Source organism: Lates calcarifer, linkage group LG8 (genome assembly GCF_001640805.2).
Source record: "Lates calcarifer isolate ASB-BC8 linkage group LG8, TLL_Latcal_v3, whole genome shotgun sequence".
Classification (NCBI taxonomy): Eukaryota; Metazoa; Chordata; class Actinopteri; family Centropomidae; genus Lates; species Lates calcarifer.
This window is the reverse complement of record NC_066840.1, coordinates 8,426,833-8,453,153: the sequence shown is the minus strand read 5'-3', so window position 1 is coordinate 8,453,153 and position 26,321 is coordinate 8,426,833. Positions and strand designations below refer to the sequence as shown.

At 40.7% G+C, this 26,321-nt stretch overlaps 1 protein-coding gene across 2 annotated transcripts in view; it reads left to right on the top strand.

The window, feature by feature from the left end:
* Positions 1–21,862, top strand: part of LOC108882875 (glutamate receptor 3) — a 77,397-nt gene extending 55,535 nt beyond the window's left edge. The window contains exons 10-16 of one of the 2 annotated variants that reach the window (XM_018675643.2): positions 1,269–1,475; positions 3,615–3,988; positions 4,527–4,725; positions 12,806–13,053; positions 16,877–16,991; positions 18,440–18,687; positions 20,073–21,862. In XM_018675643.2, the coding sequence (XP_018531159.1) occupies positions 1,269–1,475; positions 3,615–3,988; positions 4,527–4,725; positions 12,806–13,053; positions 16,877–16,991; positions 18,440–18,685 (1,389 nt within the window). In that variant the 3' untranslated portion in view covers positions 18,686–18,687; positions 20,073–21,862. Of the gene's footprint in view, positions 1–1,268; positions 1,476–3,614; positions 3,989–4,526; positions 4,726–12,805; positions 13,054–13,840; positions 13,956–16,876; positions 16,992–18,439; positions 18,688–20,072 lie in introns of both variants that reach the window. The other variant, XM_018675641.2, reaches the window with a different exon arrangement.
* Positions 21,863–26,321: the final 4,459 nt, after the last annotated feature.

Genomic DNA, 26,321 nt, shown 5'->3' with positions numbered 1-26,321 from the left:
ACTGTATGTACTCAACTAAATGCTTCAAGCTTATTGAATAGCCTCCATTGCAAATGCATTTACTGACTGTATAATGTCATTATAATTACCTGATGCAGTACCTCAATCTCTGCAAGCATACATTTTAAAATGATAAAAGAAAATGTTTGGAAAACGATAAGGATCTCTGGTGTTTATCCACAGTTAGATTTCATTTGTATTCCAAGGCGTGAGGGAGTGTCACTCAATCGTGAGAGGAAACGTTTAACGTCTCTAGATGAGAAATACAGTCAGAAGGTAAACACGTGTTAACTCAAGGGAAACACTCAGCGGATCCAAGGTGAGGGGATACATTCAGCACAGAACAAACAAACCATTGCTCTCCTACTTGCACTCTAATTGTGTGTGGCTGTAATGACAATGCCTGCTCTCCTGAGCAGTCCTATTGTTTGATAATGATGATGTGCTCAGTAAGAGAAAAGACAAGCTGCACCAGCGTTTTGAAAAGGAGAGGAAAACTAGCACGCTCCTGCTCTCCTGATGTAATTATTTTATTTATGGAGTATTATTTTTTTGCATTTTCCTGGATAGCGAATAACAGCTCATTTTGTTTTATTTTTATTTATTTATTTTTTCTTTTCTTTCTTTTTTTTTTTTTTTTTGGAATGAAACAGCCTTTAACTGCGCATTGGTGCAATGTGCTTGAATATGTTGAGATACTATGGGCACTCTCTGATCCCTCTCCTGTCACTGGCATTTACTTATGAAACCCATCCCCATTCCCATCCCCACCCACCTCTGAGCTGACCCACACCTTGCCTACCAATGACTCCCAGCCCTACTAAAACTCATTCTGGCCTCCTGTTTTCCCCCACAGAAATGAAAAAGAAAACTTTGTTCTCCTCTTCCCTCTTCCCTTTATTATGATACAGAGTTGCACCCTTGGGCTCAAAATGGGTTGGGTGCATTGGGCTTGGTGTCTGCTGGCTGCCATGGCTTGATGAAAGCAGGGTGACCACATGATCACGCTGCTGTTATCAGTGCATATTTGTGCATTCGCAGGGCATCATCTTTGTATGCATGACTGCATGGATGTGGTTATAACAGCTTATAATATGTTGAATTTCTGGGTGTGTGTGTTTGTAGGTGGGTGGGTGCTGTGTGTGTGAGCCTGTGTGTGTGTATGTGTGTGCACGGGCGCATATGAGTGCATGTAAGCATATTTCTGTATAACTGAATGTGTGCTCGGGCATGGGAGTGAATAAACCAGCGTGTGTTTGAATCAACAGGAAGCTCCTTATGTGATGTACAAGAAAAATTATATGCATCTGGAGGGGAATGACAGATATGAAGGCTACTGCGTCGATTTAGCATCTGAGATTGCCAAACATGTTGGAATTAAGTACAAACTGTCTATAGTAATGGATGGGAAGTACGGAGCCCGAGACCCCGAGACCAAGACGTGGAACGGGATGGTGGGTGAACTGGTCTATGGGGTGAGTACTGGGAGCCTCGATTTCGCTGATTACATGACAGTTTGCAAGGAACTTCAACATGAGAGGAGATCTCATTTTTCTGTCTTAAGGTTATCACCAACCCGTTGTGAACTCATCAGCTTTTGCCCAGTTCAAAGTCTAATGCTGTCTCAGGAAGCGCAGCTGTGAGTGAATTTGTCGAATGCAGCCTCAAGCATTGGGGAGTTGGTGATCATCTTGAGACGGAGAAAATGAAATCATTTCTCAGTGCTGTTCATTGCAATTAATCCTTCTTGCTTAGCCCAGAAAGCTCTCTCTTACAGACGAAACAGAGGTAGGTACATGAAAACAATGAGTCCATATGGCAAACACACTGTAATCACTTTGATGAATGAAAGATTGTATGCCTTTGAAGTGATTGTGTAATTATGTTCAATGTTTGATGTGTATGATGAATATGGCACATTGTAAATTCACAGCTGAGAAAATCTGCTCGAGAATCAACAGCTAAATGGTGGTTTGTGGTTTGAAACAACAAGATCCATATGTGTTGTGCTCCATAAAGGTTGAACCTCTCACATTAGCAAAGGGTCATGCCGTGTTTTACATCTGACAGAGCTCTCAAGCTCTCGCAACACCTCAAGCATTCCAAAATTACCCACCCCGACCCCCACCTTCGCCCCCCTTTCTTGCCTTTTTCAGAGGCCACAATAGTTGAACGGGGGCCAGATACAAAATGCATGAGGGTTAGGCTTCCTCATCTGTTCAATTTCCCAACTATCAGCCTGAGAGATTGCCTGGTTTGATGTGCTATCGCCACCAAATTATCTTTCAAATGGGAAAAGTCCACTCCCTGCAGATGGAAGGTGAAAAAAAAAATATCCCAATCATGTCGCTGTCAAGTCTTTCCAGGCCTGTAATTTTACAGCAGGTGGGCCGGGACTAATAGTTTTGTACATTTTGACCTTTTGACCAGTAAATTAATTTGATTTTAGTTGTCTTTTAAAGGTTAGGCCTGAGGCTGCTCTTTATTGCTTTGTTTCCCTCGCCATTGATTGAGTGCTGCTTACGCCTGCACGAGGATTAAATGGTTATAGCCCTTCACAATGTTGTGTTGACAGCGCAAAGAAAACAGTCGTGTTTATTGGGCCTATTTGTGTTGCTCCTAGTTTGACCTTGTAAGAAACATTTTCTGCCTCGTGCTGCTTCAAGCTGACGTTTTCTCAGTTTCGACATAAAAAGACAATACAGCACAATACAAAGAATTGTCCTTCACTGAGCAGTTATTTAATTAATCACATACACACTAGCTGCAGTAACACTGTCTAATGTGATTAATTATTTTCTTCTTCTTTTACAAAGAAACCCATTGTGATTTCTAAAAAGGCAGCACCACCTCCATGGATGTGTTTTGATAACATAATGTGATTGAAGCAGCAGAGCAAAGGAGGGCGATAAAGAGAAACAGCTTGGAAAATAAAGAAAATAAAGCTAATGCCAGAATAAGCTGTGTTGGGGAAATCCAGCCTACTGAATGGCGTGTGATAAAGTTTACACAGCCAGGGCTTGTTGGGTTTTTGTTTGTTTGTTTGTTTTTATTATTTATATACAGCAATGTTACCATACATTTTTAAGTTTAAATTACATCCATTTATAAAATTGCTGAGTCAGTCTACTCAGTACTTTGCAGTTTTAATGTAAACAATTCAGGTTTTTTTCCTTGGGTCCTGATTAAGGAAGCATTTGGTCAAACATGACTCAAACTCCCATCTGCCTCAGTGGATTTTTTCCAAGCTGTCTCTCTCAAAGTCTTGCAGTGCCCTCATGAGCTTTTCCTCCCTCTTACCTCCCAATGTGGCCACGTTTCAGTGAAAAGTCTGATTAATTTACTGTCTGAATCTTAGATGTATTAGCTGCCATCCTAGGTCATAACACTGTGCAAATGCTACTCTGCTTTTCCTGTGCGCGCGTGTGTGTTTTCTTTTCAGTCTGCCTTGAAGCACCACAGTCAGAGGCTTATTTCTTATAATGTGTAAAATGTCTGATAACAGCATTGTTTTTATCTCCCTCTCCAGCTGTAGTCATTCACACACATGTAAAATGATCTGTTTCCTTATGCAGGTCATAACTAATGCTCAATGTGCATGTCCCTGTTTCCAGAGAGCAGATATAGCTGTTGCACCTCTCACCATTACTCTGGTTCGAGAGGAGGTGATAGACTTTTCCAAGCCGTTTATGAGCTTGGGCATCTCCATTATGATAAAGAAGCCCCAAAAGTCCAAGCCCGGCGTTTTCTCCTTCCTGGACCCACTGGCCTATGAGATCTGGATGTGTATAGTGTTTGCCTATATTGGGGTGAGCGTGGTCCTGTTCCTGGTCAGTCGATTCAGTCCTTACGAGTGGAACCTCGAGGAACAGGACGAGACCAAAGACCCCCAGACTCCCCCTGACCCGCCCAATGACTTTGGCATCTTCAATTCCCTCTGGTTCTCACTGGGCGCCTTCATGCAGCAGGGCTGTGACATCTCACCCAGGTGGGTCAGCTCCAATAGACACCAGGAGTGGACAGCAGAGCAGAACAGAAATAGATATGAATGCTGAATTAATACAAGAAATTTCAACTACTACACAGAATCACTCTAGCGTCTTCATTTGCTGTCTTCCTCCTTTAGGTGTTCATTATTCGAAACTAAACTCATTTCACATTTATTGCAGCTATTATATGTGTAATTGAGTTTGTCATTTTGTATGCTGAAATTATCATCAACAAAATGGTTTCATCAATACTTTCTTCAGGCTGTGAAATGATCTTTGACCCTGATTGTCTGGCAACCAATTAAAGTCTTGGATCAGAGTACATTTTAAACAACTGGTATTATTTTCCTCAGAAATGTGCTGTTTTAGCGTGCTGACACAGTACCAGATTGTTTTAACGATTTACAAGGAAATTCTGATGACTGATGCAATTAGGTACATTAAACACAACTGGTAGATTTTAGTGGCCTGATAGGCACCACATGTCACTGTGTAATTACATTCTGTGTTTCCCTGTCACCAACCTCCATCTCGCAGGTCCCTGTCAGGCCGTATCGTCGGTGGTGTGTGGTGGTTCTTCACCCTCATCATCATCTCCTCCTACACAGCCAACCTGGCTGCCTTCTTGACAGTGGAGAGGATGGTCTCTCCCATAGAAAGTGCCGAAGATCTGGCCAAGCAGACAGAGATAGCATATGGCACTCTGGACTCAGGCTCCACAAAAGAGTTTTTTAGGGTGAGTAGAGCCAGCATACTGTTTTTACACACGCAGCACCTGACTAATCAGCCCAGTGGCTCTTTTGTTTTCAGATCAAATGGCAAATAATGCAAAGGCCTAAACACTTTGCACTCAGGCACATTGAATCACAAGAACCACTTTGTGTAACGTCCTTGATAAACCCCTTCCTTGCTGCTTTTCCATTTTGTACCTTTAGTACAGCGCTCCTGACCTGCACGAGATTGCTCCAAATGAGGCATGTTGACAGAGAAGCAGTTCTTGAACTCTTATGACAGGAACGTGAAATTTATGCGGCAGTACTGCAGTGTGCAACCTTGAGGCGGTGGGGCTGTCAGCAGAAAGTGTGATAACAATGTGGAAGACTCAGAGGTGATAAAAACAGGAGGCTAATCAAAGCACCCACATCAGGCTCAAACTCAGAAGGGTCAGCTCATGAAATATAATTAGCTAGCCGGCCATAGCTGGCAAATTGGACCTGATGAAGAAGAGCCCTGTAGGTCAAACAGAGCAGTCTGAAAGATGGTTCAGATGGAATAAGCAATATGTCCGTCGGCATGAGGGACTAGCCTGGCAATTAAGTCATAAATTAACTAAAATCGGAGGCGAAAGTATATTAGTCCCTGAAAGGCAACCACATGCAGGAGTTAAATGCCGCTGCATATGTTTAAGGCTGATCAACCTTCTGTGCTGAAAATCTATAGATGTCTTAGCTTGTGGCGTGGTTACATCAGCAGTCCCATCCTTTGCATTTGCAGAGCAATAAGTTGAAAAAGAATTAATGAAACTGCACTCTGCCTGTGATGACGAAAAGGCAATATGACAGTCTTTTATCTTACGCTCCCTCATTACTCATCAGCAGGAGAGAAACAATTCATATGTTTCACAGCTGCAGCCTGTTGGCAGAAAGAGCAATTCATTTGTATTACCCCTGGGTTGAATTGCTCAGAACAACAAAATGCAAAATCAAATCCATGTTTTTTTAGACAAAGAAGTACAAGATAGCGTCTTCAAAGCTTGATACTGAAAATCCTTTTGTTTAAAGTCTCTAAACTCTTTGGTTGTAAAAGGCTGTGCATTGAGAGGATCATATATCTTGGGAAATGTGGTGCATGACATGTATGACAGCAACACTTGATTCTCCATAGAACACCTCACAAAGCCTGTCATCACTCTCTCTTTCATCAGAGCTGCCGCACAAGTCTATGTACAGTATATGCTTTTGTGTCACGGACATGATGGATGCCAATTACAGATTAGGTTTCCCGGCCTGACAGTGGAGTCACCCAAGGTCTGCTGGTGGAACAATCTTAGAGGTGGTCAGTCAGGGAGTCGCAGATTTCCTGTATTCTGTATAATGAGTGTCCTACTTACATCCCCAAGTCTTCAAATAGGAAATGACATGTGTGAACCGCTATTCCAAGGGACTTTTAATTAAAGCTGTAGAGGGCTGACAAGGAAAAAAACACACTGATTAATAGGAGTTCAAGTTCCATTTCAGATCTGTTTTTCAGGAAATACATTCAGGCTTAATTAGACCCATACGGCATCAGCCAGCTGGAAATTTTAAATCAAGTCCAATGTTTCAAACAAGACATATGTCATCATCTCTGTCACCCTTGGTCTTGAATTTTTGATGATTTCACCTGGTTTATCTTACAAAGTTACATGGCAGGAAGAACAAGCTCAGTAATGTTGTGCATTTGTAAAAAATAATGTTTTGCTCTCTCTAAGCAGACAGGGGGAAAATAAGCCACAGTAATATAAATATAGCTTGTAATAATGAGTCACAAATCCTTCAACATTGGTTTTCATGTTTTGAACTCAGATAAATTATCTCATTGTCTTCTGTGGTTTTAGACATTCCTCCTGTTTTTCTTAGCTCCTGAAAAACAGACACTTTGGACATATGGCTTATTACCTGACAGTGACAGTATTCACATCACTGTGTGTGTGTCTTCATTTGGGGGGTGGGAATGAAGAGAAGCTGCAGAGGAATTTTCAAAGAGAGTGGTGTTAGCGCAGATCCCCCAGAAAGCCCCTGATTCTGCTGTTCGCAACCAACTAGGACAGCTGGCCTGGGAGCCCGCTGACGTGCCCAGCGGAAGCCTGAACGGCTCTAGGCGCTTGGCAGTGCGGCTCTACCCGCTCTTGGCTCCCTCTTCCCCAGACTACCCTGCGTGTTTGGGCACCCTCTCCTCCTCTGTCTCCAGCCTGTCTGTTGCTTTACCTTGAGACAATGCGGGATAGCTTCAAGCTTTGTGTTGCTCTTCCTCAACATAGCAGCTGTCACGCGCCGCTGCACCACTGTGGTTTGTTTCATCATTTTAATACCTGTCATGGATCTTTTCATGCAGTCAGTTGAATATTTGTGTTTTGGATGATTAGAAAATGATGAGTTGTACCAGCGAGGCCATGTTTATCCTCTTGATGAGGTTTTATTCCATCAAAAGGCTTGGCTCAGTTACATTTTGAAATGTACATAGAAGCCGGATCATAATAATGGCTGAGATGATAAAATGGGCTGATGTGGCTGTTTAATTACGTGTAAAGACTGGGGTGAGACCATCAAAGACAACCACACTGCTGTCCCTTCATGCACCTCATTTAACAGCGTAACAATGAAAGAATGATAATTGCCCCAAGAAATGAGACCACAGCATTGTTTTCTGTTCCCCTCAAAAAGATTATACATTACCCAAAGCCTCAGCACAAACATCATGCATCTTACTGATCTGCAGGTGTGGTGGAGATGGCAACAACAGCTTGAGTGCAGTCACCAATGCATTTTACTATGCATGAAAATCAATTTCACGTCTCAGCTATTGTGGCACAGACACTATAGCTTCTGCATGGTCCAACACAATGTTTAATAAGTAGCTTTTTTATGCACAGCAGTCCTGCATTTGGCCAAGGTTGCATGAAGAGGAGCCGGCACGGAGATTCATACAAGAAATCCTTAGGTTGCCCTGCAATCATATGCAGCACATTGTAACACAACTCCCTGAGCTCTTGTCACTTTATGTTTCAGTACACTGCTGAGTGAAGGGGAGGCTCCTTTATAAAGATTAGAGCCTGTTTGCATAAAAGAGAAAGCTGACAAAAGTGATGATAGACTAGTGTGAGATAGGCGTAACCTCTGAGGGAAAGCGCTGTCCTCAGAGGGCCTTGTCGAACTTTAGATGAGTAGCAACAGCAGGCGCGAGAGGAGCTATTGGAGTCCGGCAACAAGCATCAAAGACGAGCAATTGGTATTCAGGGCGTTGCATGTGGCACTTCAATGACAAAGTACACTCCCAGAGCCTCAACTTTCATTTCTGCATACTTGAGATACAGGTAGTCCTGGCATACAGGATATTGGGGGAAAGTGGTGATGTCCACAAACAAAATGGAGGTGAAGGAAAGTAGAAGGAAATGTAGTGGTGGGTGTTTGGAGATGGCATTTAGATATACAAGCAGTGGAGCGTATGAGAGAGAGGCCATAATGAAAGCAGCCTGCGATGCCAAAGGAAGAATAAAAAACAGGCTGCAGTTCGAAGGGCAGTGGACAGAGGTCTAGAAATGCTGCGTAACTCCAAATCAATACAGATTAAGTGGTTATTTAGAATGGAGAGGGCAATTTCTTTGACGCTAGACTTTAATCACTTGTCTCTTCTTGGGCATTTTAATGACGTTGCTGATTTCTCGAATAACAAAATCTCTAAACGATAGTTGTACTAATGATCTTCGAAAATATTGGAAAAAAAACCTATCTCTCTCTGCCTACATCACTGTATCACAAGATATTCTAAAGATGAAAATTTTTAATATAAGCATTTCATCTTGAGATTGTATAGAGATTGTCTGTATGTCAGAGGTTGCCTGTAAGAGAGAAACGTTAAGGTAACAGTAAGCAAACAATGGACTGTGGAGCAAATCCAGCAAAAATACTTTTCCCCTGAAGACAGCTAAATTGTTTTCTTTTACAGGTTGCATTTTTAAATTATTTTACTGTAGATGGCTATATAGATACAAGACAAACAGACACCAGCACGGGTAAATAACATTATGCATTTCATTTACTGTATCCTGTGAATTTAAACACGTTTGGTTTTGTGGCTTTAGCATATTTGACCATTACAGATTTGTGCCACACAATATAATATATTATTATTATTAGTATTATTTATCTAATATTTAATAAAGCAGGGTATTTAAAATAGGGTGTTTATCTTGTTTGGGTAATTTGGCAAGTAAACCTCTACTCTGGTAGTGCAACACAGAACCTATGTTAGCATGAGTCATTTGTTAGCACTTAAGTATTAGAGCGTTCCACTGGGAATAGATGACATCTACCCTCACACACAATCCTAAAAAAGTTTTATGAAGAAATTTTACCCTTAAAGTGTATTTTCAACCACTGCATTCAGCTGTTTCCTGGGCAAAGGCTCTAAAAAATAGTTGCCAGCTGGTGAATACAGTAGCACATTTTGCAGCTAAAGAGCCAGCTGTTTCCCATTTTGTGAGGAGGTTGTGGAGACTAAAACAGAGCTAAAAGGCAATGAATATTAGAATATTCATCAGAAACTTGACTTTAAATGCTGCTCCGTGTCTGCTGCATGTGTAATGTGATAATATATCAGTGTCATGCACACAGCTAGTTCATACGGCCCCAAATGGCCAAAAGAAAGTCAGTTGTTGCAGGTTTAATTAAACAAAAAAGGAAAAACATGAATTCCTGACTCCAGCTCTAAGGAACTTTTATCTGTATCTGCATGTATTATTGTGCTTGAGTGCATGTCTATTCATATCTGTGTGTGATTTAGATGTGGTGATTCGAAGAGTTCTCCCCTAGAAGAATAATAAGCACCAACCAGTTTTCCTCTGGCTTCCCTCTAACCTTGTTTTGCTGAAGGCAAGTCCTGTTCTCTTCGTTCCTCATCTTAGGTCACCAGGCTGGAACAGGAGACCTGAGTTTGTCTTTATGACTATTACAAGACAGCAGGAAACTCACTGCTTCAGACAGATTTGCAGGAGAAACACCCACACAGATGATGTAACTGTGTCGCCTAGGTAGGAGGTTTGGCTGAGATCGACTATTTGGGTACTTCATTATGAATAGAACAACATTACGGTTGCTTTAGCATAATGTGGAGACATTTAGAGGAGGAGGATTATGCCGTTTGCAGGTTACCCAACATAGAGTCATGTTTCTTTTCACCTTATACATCAGCCATCAAATGTAGCCACTCCTTGTTAATTGCCTGGAAGCTCATTTAGAATACAGCGGTATGTTCTAACAGGGCCATTATATGATGTGAAGGAGAGCCACATGTATAAAGCTGTATTTATGGCAGTATATAATTGCTCAACAAATTGTCTTTTCATTGATGATGGACTTTTGCAGTCATTATTCCCTAATTGAATTTTAAATGACCACCATAGACCGGGATGTGAATGATTACATTTTAAAGGAGATGAGAGTAGACTTTCAATACATTATGGTGTGTTCATGTGTGTGTACTGTATGTGTGTGTGTTTTCTGTGTGCACAGTTGTGAGTATGCCAGCAGGCAATAATCAAACATCTCTCTTCCCTTGCTGGAATTTTTCACTGTATCTTGTTTTTTTCTTTTTCTCTCTCTCTCTCTGTCAGAATCTGCTTTAAGCATCTCGCTGGTGACTTTAGTTGCGGTAGAATCAGCCTATTTAGGTTTTGGTTGCACTTCGTCCCCGGTCTGATATTGATAAATTGACTTCATAAAGTACTGAGGCAGCACACTCTGTCGTCAGTAATCAATGCCCAGATCCATTCTTTTCTCTTCATTTGAGGAGGCGTCTAGAGTTTTCCCAGTGCGGAGCAGATGAGCCGCGGGCCTTAAGGGAAATTGTCCTCCAAACTAGTGTCCTTTCCATGATGTCTGACACATGCAAATTGAACACATTTAACAAGATTGTAAACAAAAACATCACATCTATCTCCAACTGTTGCCCCCCCCCCAACCCCACCCCATCCTGTCTGCTGTATTTGCATTAAAATGGAGCGACCATCACCCCAACTTCAAGGCCTTCTCTCTCTTCTGAGCATTCATCATGCAGGGAACATTCATCATGCAGACTTTTTAATTTGTGTTATGTTGCTGTCTCATCTCATCCTCACCCTTGCCCTGATGCTCCATGACAGATGCCTACAAACAAATTGTATATGATTACATAAAGCCAGTGAAGCACTTTCATTAGGTCAAGGTTAATGCTTTTGTTTTAATAATAGAAAAGCATTAGAGATGGATATGCTCTTGTTGAGGCAGCTTTTATCAGTTCGGGGCAGTGATGAGTGTTTTTACTGATCAGTATATTTGGACATTCAAAGCCAAAGCTCAGCATGTGTTCCAGTACCCATTATCTTCAACTTTAAAAGAGCTTTGTAATATAATATCTTCTTTTGTAGCTCTCCTAATTGACTGTATGACCTGTTAACAAATGCTATAACTAACAGTTATTGCCATTAGTGAGCGTGTTTAGTCTATAAAATGTCAGAATACAGTGAAAAATGGCCATTACAATTTTTCAGAGGCCAAGTTGACAGCTTCTCAACAGTTAACAATCCCAAGACATACAATGTAAATGATTCTGATGTGATATAAAACAGAGAAAACATCTGAGAAGCTGGAAGCAGCAAATTTAGCAATTTCAGCCATGCTAGCTGGCTAAAAATACCAGCAGTATAATAGAAAAGTATAATAATAACCAATACATGGGTTATGAACAAATTCCTACCAAAAGGATGATATTCTAAGATGTTGAAAATGGTATATTATTCCTGCTAAATATCAGCATATTAGCATTGTCTTTGTGAGCATGTTAGCATGCTGACATTAGCATTTAGCTCAAAGCACTGGTGCGCCTAAGTTAAGCCTTAGAGGCCTGCAAGATTTGGCTGTGAACTTTTGGCCAGTCTTCTTCTGTGATAAATGGCTCAAACGATTATTTGAACATCAAAGTTGTATTAAACAATCATTTCAGCACAATTGCTACATCACTTGTGACCATGTGAGATTGGGAAGTAACTCTGACAGATGCTGGTACAGCAACATCTTTTCCATATTCCATTCACAAACCCTTTAGATCTTTTAATTCAGCCACTTCTTGAAAACTGTCCAACCCCTTTGTCTTTCTCTGGCCTTTACTGAAACAAAGTATATTTTTTTATGTGGGATCCGGTCTTCAGTACACACAGTGCCACTTGGGAACTGGCTCATCACTGCTTGGACTGGGATCTGTTCAAAGTATGAAACGCCTATGCCAAAATAAATCCAGCGGCATTGAATAATTTAATTGATGCTTATTATAGATAGGGCTCAACTCCCCCAGATTTTACAGGCTCGCTAAGCCTGACCCCAGGCACTGGGAAAATGCTCATCTGTGTCACTTTGTGATGGGTTGCCTTGTGTCTGTGCAACCCCCTTACTCGTTCACTTCTATTGCTTCTTCTGCACATTGCTTCTGAGTCACAGTTGAGATGTTACATTAAGGACAGTGTTGTTGAAATTAATGACTGTAATAAGTTCAGCATGTTAAATTAGGGCAATAAACCAATGGCTCAAATTCACTGAGACTTTATTTTCTACAAGCTGATCCAAAACTTTTGCAAGTGTCCCTTTAAATGGTGATTACCTGCAATTCACTGACACTAAAGTTTAATTATTGAACATTTTCTGCATAATCAAGCCCACAAAGGCCAGTATTTCCACTGAAACCCAGTTTGCATGACATTATTGGCAGTACAGGTGATGTGTGATCCTCATTCACACTCAGTGAATTTGAGCTTCAAGCTGCAACATCAAAGAGCACATTTATGCTGATGAAGAGAAGTGGATTTTGTAAATTCTTGTACTTCATGATCTTGTAAAAGTTCTAAAGCTATATTTTGTGGAAGTATTTAAAGATATCGCACTGCTGCTTTCCAAGATGTCTATAAATACTTCATGATGCCAATTTAAATGAAGTGATCATTAAGCACAAAAATCCTACAAACTCCATTGAACACATATAACACTTGGGTTTCTAAACTACTTCTCTTCTCCTTTTTCTTCTCTGCACAGCGATCCAAAATAGCAGTGTATGAGAAGATGTGGTCATACATGAAATCCGCTGAACCCTCAGTTTTTGTTAAGACCACGCCCGATGGCGTAGCCCGGGTACGAAAGTCAAAGGGCAAGTTCGCCTTTCTCCTCGAGTCCACCATGAATGAGTACATCGAGCAGCGGAAGCCATGCGACACCATGAAAGTGGGCGGGAACCTCGACTCGAAAGGCTACGGTGTGGCGACACCCAAAGGCTCAGCATTAAGGTGGGTGGAATAATATAACAATATCCTCCATGTTGTTATAGTATTCCACCTACCCTGATGTCCCCCTGTTGTCATTCTCTTCTCTTCCTCTTCTTGTTTTTTTATGGACACAGAGGTAACGGTAGTATGACTTTAAATGCACTTGGATACAAAGGTTATATAATGATAATTAATGTTTTTAAAATATTTTCATATATGTGATAAGACTTTTACTATTTCAGAGTAGAGGATTCAAATCCAGATAATAAGGCTAAAGCTAACAATCATTTCATATTTATGTCTCTCTTACTGTTGCTTTTCTCTCTCCTTCGATCTCTCCTTCTGTCCCGTGTGCTGTCCTACCTGACTGTTGTGTTGTCACTTTTAATTTAACAGTTCAATGGTTTTTCAATTTAGCCTTTAAAAGCTGCGCTGTCACTTGTGACGAATGTTAATTGCATGATGTTTGTTGTTGTTACTTTTCTTCTCAATGACAAGTGTCCCCATCCCGCACACTTCAGTTCTAAACTACGTAACCCTTCATGCCACCTTTTCCAAGATTTAACACTGTCTTTACCTTATATGAGCCTTTCTTATCTCTCCACATTCCTTAAATTCTTAAACAATTTGTCCTTTTCCCAGACCATTCTGATTAACAGATAGTATTCTGTGCATAAGCCCCCTGCTTTGACAGTGGTAGTCTCACTACCATTACCTATCATTATGATGCTTAGTACGATTATTACTTTGCATTAGATTTCTCACGGACCTGTGCATTTTCTTACAAGTTATGTTTTATCGTTTCAAGAAATGCTGTTAACCTGGCAGTTTTAAAACTGAATGAGCAAGGCCTCTTGGACAAATTGAAAAACAAATGGTGGTACGACAAGGGAGAGTGCGGCAGCGGGGGAGGTGACTCCAAGGTCAGCCTCGATGTCACCACAATCGGGTACTATAGTGCAGAGTAATCGGCAAGGCTGTTACAACAACCCAACCATAACCAAACCAAATGTCCACCCCAACCAACCTGCTGCTGCCCTAAGGCAGATTACCAAATTAACCCTATAGTCTGACCAGACAGTTTAACAGCTCAGATCAAATTAAGGAGCCCTTGTTTAGCAAATAGAAAAATATTATTTGTGGTTAATGAGACTGTAATGTCCCTAGAGATTCATTTAGTACAAGTAAGAGTTAATATAGGAGTTTTTTTTTTTTTTTTTTTTTTTTTTTTACTGTTTGACTAGTGAAGGGAATGTGGCTGCCCTACAGTTGTGAAAGGTTGAGCTTTGTTTATCCATCCTTACACACCTGTAGGGCAGATCACCAGGTCTCAGTTGTTATAACTTTGTCTACGTAGTTTTGATAGTTTGAGATATTACTCAATAAAGTCACACACACGTAATTCAGCATAGTTTGCCGGAGAGCGTTTCTTCATCGAAAAGGCCGTAACCTCCAGCCTTCCCTCATGAGGGTGAAGTTTGCTAATCCCGTAAGAGATGGCTTTTGCGGTACTCCACCGCACAGCTGCTTTGGATCTATGACCCTGACCCAGAACCCCATGAGCTCTACAGCCAACGTGATAAATTCTCTTTAACTGCAAATAAACCTCAAAATGGCTGCTCAGCCGAGGCCGACAGGGAAGCAAGGGGAACAGCGGCGTCTTGAGGGGACTAAGCATTGCAGGCAAACGTGAGAATTCTAATTACACAAATGACTTATGATTCATTTTTAATGGGTCATCTGATAAAACCACCTGTTGTTTGATTCCACTACATGCAGTTCCTACCCCGACACTCATTAATAACCCTGCTGTGACCCTTTTGACCATCAGATCGCTCCCGTCTTCTTCTGTGGTTAGATGATGAATGATTTTGCCATTACGGGAGCTAATGGTGCAGAGTGTGAAACCCCACTCACCCATGACGACTTAGTGTAACGTTAGTTAGGCTATGTGCCATGAAGCATTGTGCTATTTTCACTAAATTACATGAGAGGTAGTAGCGTTACATTCTTCACAATGCTGGTCAATTTAATGACAAATGACGCTGTCAGCACACGTGATGATATGGGTCAGATAACTGGCTAGATTACACACAAGCTGCAAGGTCCCATGGACTGAGGATCGTATAATTACACCCTTAGTGTCATTTGTCATGGATTGGCCTGGACCACAGTGAACTGTTAAGCTGCAGTACCTGTTAAAATAGCATCACCACAAGAGGCTACATGAGGCACAGATCAAATAATGTCCTATTTCTGAAAAGGATTTTTAATCTCAACTTTTTCATTGTTTGCATTGCTAATGTTGCTATGTCCTGTAGCCAAGCTCAGGAGGCGTCCCCGTGCTACTGAGAGCGTGCTCAGGAGCCATTCGAAAGTATCTGTCTCTTGTGCTGTCGTCAACTTTTTGTCACGCACAGGTATGTACTGTCCATCTGTTTCCTGGCTTGTTTTGGCTCTCCAGGACTCAGTGGAAAGGGCTCCCCTCCCTGCCCCTGATTAGGTGGAATAAAGTGGACCTGGAGCGGTCCAGTTCCAAACAGCGCATCTCTTGGCCCTCCGCCCCGCTCACAGCTCCCATGTTCCAACAGACAACAGGAGATGCTCATGAGCATGCACACAGCTGCACGCACACCCACTCACACACAGTTAACACAGCTCTCTCTTGCCCCCAGGCACAACACAGTGCAGCCTAGATTGAGTTTCAGACACAGAGCATGTTACAGGGTAATTGCATTGTTAATCAATGTCTCTCCAAGCCAAGACAATGGTCTGGTCTTCACAGTCCGTTTCTCCAGATTGGCTACGAGGGATATACAGTAGTGTAATCTTCTCTCAGTGTATTATGCATCACATGGATCCCTTTGGGGGACATCGTTCCCAAGGAGTAGTCAGGTCATTCATTTATCGATGCACTATTTTTCTGTGCTTCCAATTTGCTTTTCACTTTTACAGAGAGATTGACCTAAACCACAAATGATACACTATTATCTTATGACCACAATGTGTTATATTTATCCAGCTCCGCAATTGTTTTTTTCTGCATTTATTTCTGTAGAATATTATTATAATTTATGTTAACATGCAGTATTTGGATGTCATGATATAACTCTTACAGTTATCAAAAGGCGAGAAACAGCTGTGTCAGACATTAGATTATGCAGCTACAGGCAAATATGAGAGGAATTATTCCGCTGATACTTGTGAGCTTAGTTCTGCAGCTCTGTGCAGTTTGGTTGGGACACACTCATCTGACACTAATCTGGCATAATTGGAAGATAAGGCTTTCTTAGCGATACGTCCAGATAGAACACATAAGATTTAATTAAGCCTTCACTTTTGGGCACATATGAAATTGGTTGTAATACCTCCAAAATTGATTGTTGTCATTGTAGTGAAAGAAGTATTAGCCATCGCAGGATTAAGCCGATATTGTGGAAATGGAAAGTTGGTGTCTGACACTTAGATTTTTTCTGTTCGTTAAGACAAAGCTCCCGTTTGGACTGAACTTGTTAAATACTGATCAGAAACCCCCTGTGATCAATTATCTACCCCCAAAATCCATGTAACCCAGTGCTTTTTGATATTCATAGACCTGCAGATTGTACTTTCAGTACCTGCTCGTCGCCCTGCTAACAGCGTCTGCCGATTACTCAAAGCGATATGGGTAGGTCCTGGCTTTAGACTAGGGGTTATGAAGGTAATAGGTAGAATGCCTGCTCTCTGTGATGTTGACATAGCCAGGAGCCCTGCTTTATCGCTTTGTAAAGTATGTAGTAGTTTAAAAGTTGAATAACATAAAATAACATAATATAATGTTATTTATGTTATTTCCCACGTGAAGAACTCCTGTAAACCTTGCAGTATTGAAACTCAGTGAACAAGGCATCTTAGACAAGCTGAAAAACAAATGGTGGTACGATAAGGGTGAATGTGGAACCAAGGACTCTGGAAGTAAGGTCAGTCGCTGCAGGTCTTTTGTACTGATTCCAAATTGCATTTTGACGTACTGTTCATATGCAAGACAAAACTTCTCTAACATCTATAGTATACATTTTGTTTATTTGCTACACATAATTTTTTTCTTTTTTTAGTATTTCAGTTTTTCTGCCACCAACTGTAACACAGTTTATGTGTGGCATTAACACATGGCACTGCTTCCCCAAATTCATTTTTTTTTTCTTTTATGCCATAGAAATGAGACACTTTTTGATGCAAGATAAAATATAGAAACTCTTTTTTTGTGGAAAACTGTAATGATAATGCTGAGGGGAAATTGCTGAAGTGCCTTTCAGATACATAATGTCAATTGACTCACAGCAGTTAACAGTTGTTGATAAATGCTATTTTTGCTCATTTTCACTCTTGACATTCATGATACTCTGACCATTATGCTGCTGTTTCTATTTACCAAACTGTTAATGAAAATTTGATTTATTTGTGTTGTTACTAGTTTGCATCGAGATGTGTCTATTAGATTCTTCTGCTTCCTGTGGTGTGATAAACAAGCAAAGCCTCTTATTGTGATGAGTTACTCAAATTCAACTTCTCTAAGCAGTGAGAGTGCCGTAGGGCGTCCTCCACATCTTGTGGCTGCTTGTGGCTGAGGTTAGAGGCTCTGTTTGCACATTACAAGAAGTTGAGGAATGTAATAAACCCACTATTTAACCCTCTGAGATACAGTCAAAGCCTCAGATCACAGGTTAGGGTTGCTAGATAGCTTTATGATATCTCCACGCTCATAGGGTTAAACTGCAAATAGTAAAACTCTAATGAACAAATTTTTAATGAATATGTTTGGTAGGTAAGCAGCAGCAAAATGGTTTGATCTCTAGTGTTTTTTTAACTTCAATGGAGCTATCATTCATCTACTATGAATTTGACTGTACTGTATGACAATGTTGCCATGAGAGTTATACGTACATGTCGCTAAGAGGATGAAAAAAGATAGGGATTTTCAGAGCTGTCGACCTATGCGATACTGACCAGCTTCCTAACATGGTCAAGAGCAGAAGCCATTTAACGTACATGCAGTGTAGGGAAGCGTTAAGCTCTACATTCACCAGCAGATAGAGCATCAAGAGTTGGCTTCTTTCTCCTTAGTGGAGAATGGTTTGACTATGGCAGTCTGAAGTTCCTCACGACTTTGTGGCAACCATAGGAAAATCAGTTCAGTCGAAATTATAGCCTCAGCACCTCATTACATTTTAGATTTTTCTGTTTCTTGTAGTTGTTAGTATCCATGATCTAGCATCAGCAAGATAGAGTATGATGATTTACTAAAGCAGTTTTACTGTTGAAAGCCAAGGCTATGTAAGGCTCAGTTTGAAGGACACAGGCTGCATTTTTGTTCTGCTGTCCTTGCTCCACTGCAAAACTCTTAACTATGTTATTCACTTTCCCCCAGGACAAGACAAGTGCTCTCAGCCTAAGCAATGTGGCTGGTGTCTTCTATATTCTGGTTGGAGGGCTGGGGCTGGCCATGATGGTGGCTCTGATAGAGTTCTGTTATAAATCACGGCAAGAAACCAAACGGCTGAAATTGGCCAAGAATGCCCAGAATTTTAAGCCGGCTCCCCCGACCAACACCCAGAACTTTGCCACATACAGAGAAGGCTACAACGTATACGGAACCGAGAGTGTTAAGATCTAGAGGTACGTCGCCTCCCCTCACTCGTCCACAGAGTCCCAGCCCACCCCGCCCCCAAAGCACTGTGAGAGATGAATCATTTAGCTTCCTGTCATATCAGTTAGAGTAAATTATTCATTTGTATGTGTTGCTGTGGAGCTGCTGCTGCTTGTGAATTTGTTTACGGTTGTCATGTTGGACTCAACAGAACACGCATGCCCACCCAAACACAAAACTCTGAGATGTTGTTCATGCCTTGTAACATATAGCTTCATGGATAGTGCCTGAGGCTATGTGAGGACTAGAACACATGATCTAAAACCTCGTGTTTTTGTGTCAACAAACTATCATATAGGGTTATTTTGTATAATGGAAGAAGTTAGCTTGTTGCACAAATCATGACCTTTAAATGGTTATTTTCTCACTTACCTCTAATGATATTTATTTTGACATATCCACTTCTTAGAATTCAGCCTGCATCTATTGGTGATCAAAAAAAAAAAAACCATTTTAAAGCAGCATTCTTTTTTTTTCTTTGTTTGTTTTTGCCCACTAGGGGGCAGCAGAAGAAGCTGTAACTGCAGCATTGATACAGAGCCAATTCCTTCTGTAGAAATGTATTAAGTAGTTCCACTGAAAGCTCACTTACCACTTAACACCACTAGAGTTAAGTGGGAATTCACACAGCAGCCCAAGCTTTGCAATGAAGGGGAACACGCCCTGACAAGTGCATTGTTAAATAAATTGCTAGTCTCATGTTTTGATTGGACTGATTGCATGTGTGTGCTGTTGCTTCTCGTCAAAAAGAGTGGTGAAAGCCCTGGAAACATATTTTCTCGATCAACTCCCAACACGCAATGTTCTGCCAAAGTAGAAAAGTTTAGATTATTTGCACGACAGACCTCTTTATTTGTGTTTTTTTTTTTTTTTGTCTGGGCCTCCTCACCAGTTTGAAGTCACATATGTCAAATAGTCTAAATCTGATGACAGCTGGTGGGTTGTTTGCTTTTGTTGCTGTCAACCCAATCCAATCAAACCACACCCACACAGTCCTGATGAAACAGATTAGCAGATTTTATTGAGTGTTAAATTCTTGATAAATTGTAACTGAGGATGTTTTTCCGAACTTTAACTTTGATTGTTCCTAATTCAATCATAAATATTCCGTGTTATTTAGAAAAAGTTTTGAAAACTTGTTTTCAGGGGCTTCAAAAGAGTAATAGAACATGTAGTCCTCCAATGAAATGACCACATTCACAGTTTTCTATTGATTTTTAAATTGACTTTTTTTAATTGACAGTCACATATTTTCACCCAACATGAGTCACAGTGCATGAAGATGTTTTTCCCGACAATCACATAAACCCTCAACTCTACCCAATGTTTGCCTCTGCTCTGTGTGTTGTCACAGGTTTAGGAAACATTTGCATTGTCCCTTACAACTGTGACTAAACATCTATGAAAGGACAGGATCACGGGGATTCGAGCTCCAAGCCAAATCCTCTCGCGCGGATACACGGCACGATAATCTGCAATGACGACACGACTGGACTGGTCACGGGAAGAGCCGACACGGTTCCTCTCCTCTCAGTGCCTTATGGAACTCCCGAGTCCAATCAATGCAACTCATTCACAATGATATTGCTTTTTTTTGCTTGAAACTCATACAAAACAGAAGAATGGTGCAGTGATAAAAAGAACATATATCTCTATATGTAATACATTTGACATGTTACAATGAATGAGATAACTAAAGCCATCATTTGCAACCCTAAGCACATTTTGAAGTGCCAGACAGACGACAAATCTTATATGACAAGTGTCTAATTGGTTTCTTGTAATCAGTATGATCAGATTACTCTTCATCCTTCTGCTGCCAGATTTTCACTGGTTATATGTGTTCAGATAAGTTTATTAGATCTACTCAGTGCACTGTAAGACACTGGTTATCAGATGATAGCTTTTTTACTGCTGTAAGTCACTTACACGGTGACCTTGTACTCATTTTAAAAGACAGATTGATCTCATTGGAGCGAAATGCCATTCAGCCCAAAACAATGATGAGTGTGTCGTTTGTACTCTAAAACTCTGGTGCTGCTGCCACTGTCTTCTGAACGTTTGACGGGACTCACGGAGATGAGAAGATGATCTGGTTGGCTTTTGCGCGCTGCTGAACCAGATCATGATTCGCACTTCCAATACTGCCAAGAGTGTGTTTTGTATGACAAAAAAAGTGTGTAAAGCAAAGTATTCATGCTTGATTTAAAAAAAAAAAAGAATAATAAAAAATCTGTTTGTGATTCACAGTTTGTAAAATATCAAAGGAGCCACTGAGTCGCTAAGGTTCACAGCTCCAAACAGTTTCTCCCTGAAGTCTAGAGTCATTCAAGTCTTCTGTACATGAAAGTAAAACCAAACAAAAAGGGTAATTCAATTGTAGATTAACTGCAATCCAATTAAAGGATAACAGTAATGGCTTTTAAACTGTAGTATTTTGGATTACCTGACCATTTTCTTTTAACAATTGCACATTTTACAATGAGCTGTGGTTTGCTTTTAATTTGATTTCCTTCAATGAGCATTACAGTGTTTGGTGACTTCACTTAGTAAATGAAAATGAAAAATATATGAATACAATGAAAAATAGATTTATACAAGGTTATACCAGGGAGACTCCTGAAGCTTAGCACATTTCCATATTGCTGTAATAATTTCTTTTTCTTTCAAAAAGACTGTGATTCCATAGGATTTAGGACGATACTTATCTAATCACCTGAAGCTATGGGCAGATAGTTTTATATGAAAAAAGAAACTGAAAGAGAAGAAAAAGAAAGAGTAACTTGAGAAGTGTGTACATTTAGATAAATGAGTTATTTATATTACATGATGGTTTCCCTTTTTTGTTTTTGTTTTTTCTAAGAAATTGCATGTGAAATCAGTGATGCTTGACGAGCTCTGCTACTCACAAACTGACCTTAGGTTAACGTTAGAAATCCAGCCCTGGTTATTCTTTTGTAAATCAGTTTCACCTTCTTTTTTTTTCTTTTTTGTACACCTCACCTTCTGCAAAAACGAAAACTCGCCAGGCATAGTAGTGGGTACAAAAGAGCAAGAGATGCATGCATAATTTGCTGAACCTCATTAGTGAGGCGCTGTACAGAGAATTTTAATACATTTTGTAAATAAAATGTACAGAAAGTTCCCTGCGTCTGTCATTTCACAACACTATTTGAACCTGTGTGTGTTGTTGAATAAACCGCTGTGTATTTCGTGGCCTGCAGGTATTGCAGGAGCATATCTCGGCTCAGGTTAAACACACTGCATACTTTAACTCCAGTATGGTGCCAATAGAGTATCAGTAGCCTGAGCAACCCCCCCTGCAGACAAATACACAAAGAGAGGAGTTTTTCTGTAATGGTCCGATATTGAGCCGTTAGTCAGTGGAAGTGTGTGTGCATTTTTTGGATCAATAGTAAGCACCATCTGGTTCACTCTCGCTCTCCTGCTGTGCATCCACTGATTGAGGGCTCCATTGACAGCTTCATCTGGCATGTGATCTTTCTGCCGCTCTCTCTTTATGAGACGCTTTGTGACACAATCAATAATGTATTATTATAACCACCAACTGCTTACAAAGCAAATTGCACACGGATGTTGTGTCGCTTGTAATTCCAGCAGTGGTTTCTAAAGCTCAAAACTACATTTTAGGAGGACGCTTTCATCAGGATTTGCATAAGTAAATACAGCAAAGGGGCAGTTAATCATTTAAACACTGCTTATTCCCACAGTGTAAATTCTCACACTGTACAGTAAACCAGCACAAGGCTCGATAGATTGCCCAGACAGTCTGTGTCATTTTACTGGTCTCTGGGTCTACATTGTGCGGTAAATGAATTCCTCCTTCCAGAGATCCAGCCTGCCACAGCTCAAATAACAAATCCAACAAACATGGCAGAAGACCAGTGTGGGGGGGGGGGGGTTCTTTCATTTTTGGATGCAGACACTATGATTCAGGATTTATTCACTGCACCAGTCCTGTGGAACAGAGTCAGTCTGTATGAAACACTACTGTACGATCCAAACAACCCATTTCTGACAAAGCATGAGAGGATATTGCTTTTTTGTTCTTCCTTTGCTTCACTGCCTCTCCTTTTGTTTTTTTCTCTCTTTGTTATGCCTGGACTGCTTTCAAACAGGAACTAGACAACGTAGGGGAGAGGTGCGCGAGGACGACACTGCACTGCAGTACACGATGCTCATGAGACTATTGTCTGGAATTAGTTTACTCACCTATCAAAGAGGGGCGACACAGTGGCAGCATTTGTCCTGCAAGAATAGGAGGAAAAACAAAAGGCAACAAGCAATTAGGGATGAGGCCTCTCACTCAGAAAGTGACACCAGGGGGAAAGGGAACTGTCTAATCACAGGAGCAGGAAAGCACATTTCATTCCCCTAGAGGACAAGTAATCATCCCCTGCTGCGTCGTCGTACACTTGTGTCGAACCGTGCGACTATAGGTTGGCTCCTTGTGCCGGCTGCCTTCTTTGGGCCTGTGGCTGTGAAAGTTAATCTGATCTAACATGGGCTCTGTCACTGAGGGGAAGGAGGTTTATATATATATATATATATATATATATATATGTGTGTGTGTGTGTGTGTGTGTGTGTGAGTGAGAGAGAGAGAAGAGTGAGAAAGAAAGAGAGAAGCGAAAACTCAAAAAGGCTGAAGGAGGACGTGTCGTGGGGAGGATACTTTGATTACTGCCACAGAAAAAAAAGAAAAGAAAAGAAAAAGCTTTCTGGTTCACTTGCTCCCTCACTTTGCGGCATACTGAAGTCTTTCACCATGTCTCTCTCTCCAAGGACACAATGAATAAATCAGATTCCAACTCAGTTGTTCCATTTCCCTCTTTTCTGCACTTTAGCTCTCCAGCTATCTTAAGTGCACCTGAAGAGACCTGCACTTGACATCCAAATTCAGTTGACATTGATCAGCCTCCCAAACACACACACTGCTATTTAAAAGACTAGTTCAAAGGCATTATTATAAATAAAGCATTTTTTGGACTGACTTTTGACATTAACAGCTTTTTACATTTATAGTTATTTAATCTGGCAAACTTCTCTCATCTGCTTTTTAGTACATTTCCAATTCGTTTAGCTGGTAATTGTGCTCTTTGAAGCACACTTTAATGACTGCAAAGACAACAGAGATGTAGAGAAATGACACGTGGAGTTCATATGTGAAGCCTTTAGGGCTCGACTGAAACAATGAAAACTAATATTAGCACAGAAGCACCATTAGCATCCTGCACTGAATAAGAGATTGTGATTTACATGAGCTGTGGCCTGCTACTCACAACAGTTCATCATCATAACAGTTATATAAAAGATTTATGTTTGCCATGTTTCGTAGGCATGTCTCCCATTTATGCAAAACCTCACCTTCTCCAGACGGTGAGTAATGCAGGTGTGAGTCACAGAGACAATGCAGATAGCGAGAGGAGAGATCTTGTTACTGTTTGACTAAACCTGAATGGGCAAGACTCATGATCCCACTTTGAGCACAGTGTGATCACGAGCGATAGATGTGCCAGTCCCAGCATCTGCAGAGACAGCTGCCCTCATGGGAGTTTTTGTGCACTACAGACTCTGGAACGCAGAGTTAATCGAGAATGAATGCTGTTATATACAATACAGTCAATCTGGAGTTCTAACAGCAGGAAAACCTCAAAGAGAGAGGGGTCAGGAGAGAGTTGCAAGGCAGACCGATGGGCATGCATCTCAGCGCGTACAACAAATCCTGCTTTCTGCTGCAATATGCCGACGGCTGGACAAAGCCTTAAAAGTTGGCTTACACTTGCATATAGTGTGAACTGTTCTTAAAACTGCTGTTTACTGGATGGACTTCTTCATGGCCTCGGTCTGTCTGCCAGAATAAGGGGTCACATTACAAAGCACACTCTCTCTGTGTTCAAAATGTATCAGTGGATTAAATAAAAACTCCACTTTCAGACACTTTTCACTTTCCTTTAACCTACCTCAGTGATGCCCCCAGTCATGATTTCCTATTTTTCTCTCATTTCCATCCAAAAAAGTGAAACTGGTGTTCAGGGAGACTTTATAGGAGATGTTGAACCCTTTGCTCAAAACACAAAATATCTTGCGGCTGCATTACATTATTGATTGTTGAGGCTCTGTGGAGAAATTGGTATCTCTTCCTCCACAGCAATGATATTTCTCAGTACTGATGCAAAATGCTGAGTGTAAGAAGCCTTAGCTCTTTGATTCTGGGGTACAGGCACTAAAATCTGATGCCTGATCAAACACTAGCTGTACTGTGAGGTCATATCATCTAAATTTATCACTCATCCTTTACACATTAAATCCCCTCCTAGCCATCATTTATAAGCAGTATATACTACATGGTTTAAAATAAAATATAATGCAGTTTTTAGCAAATAACTGCTTAACTTAACAGTTAATGAATGTCTGATAACACAGTATAATACATCTGTAATGATATTTAAATGAATACACATATATTTTGCACACGTTCTAAAACATGTACTGATCTTATTCAGAGATACAAATCATTCACAGTTGGGTTTAAAACTGTTCATAAATATGTTCAGAACTTATGAGGGCATGAAGCTTGTAGATTATGAGCTGAACAATTTCTTGGCTGGGAGATACTAACAAGCCAGTTGACATTTACTTTGGTTTTCACTTTGGCTCATTTTTGGCTATTTATTATAACAATAAAAAAAAAGTATAATGTTACAGCTTGTTTTTGATGAAAAATGACAAAAATGACAGCGCTAGGCTAGCGTTTACCCCCTGGTTTAGTCTTTATGCTAGGCTAAGCTAACAGATAGTCAGTCCTTGTAGTTATAGCTGTTACAATATATCTCAGGGTGGATTGTTCTTTAAATCCACTTCAATGGTTCCCAGATCACAACCAAAACAGAGTACCTTCGGGATAAAATGGAACAAGATGCTCATAACATGGATGAAAAATCTGCAGGTACTGCGTGACAGTCACAAGTCAGCATGGACCAGCATCCCCGTGGAACATTTCTAAACAGCTTGCTGAATCCATGCTTTGATGAATGCAGCTGTTCTGATGGTAAAAGGAAGTCTTACTACATACCAGCAAAGTTTTCCAGAGCTATCAAGTGTCTTGCATTGATTTATACCATTTTTGATTGCTCATGCTTGTAGCTTTGTACTTTTACTAAATGTGTGGAGAACAGAGGATGGTGCTGAGGAGACTGACAATGTTGGATCAGAAAGGAATGAGCAGAGAGTAGCAGGAGCTGATGTCCTGCAGAGCTTCATTAATACGGCCCATTAGAACTGACAAGCAGCTCAGTGTGATTTCACATCTGGACATTGCACTACTTTACAATTCTTCTATTATATGAAGGCTTTTATACAGCAACAGATTTGGTATGCAGCTGACTGCAAAAATATCCCCTTTGAAGTCGTGTTGACCCAAATATATTGCACAGTTCAGTCTACATTTATAAAATGATCATTAGTCATCAGCTGCCACATGCAGAAGCTGGTTTATTTCTCACACAAGGAAATTGCTTTGGTAACTGTTTGTTTAGGTTGTACCGGTTACTGGTCTTCAGCTTTGGATTTTACAGTCTAAT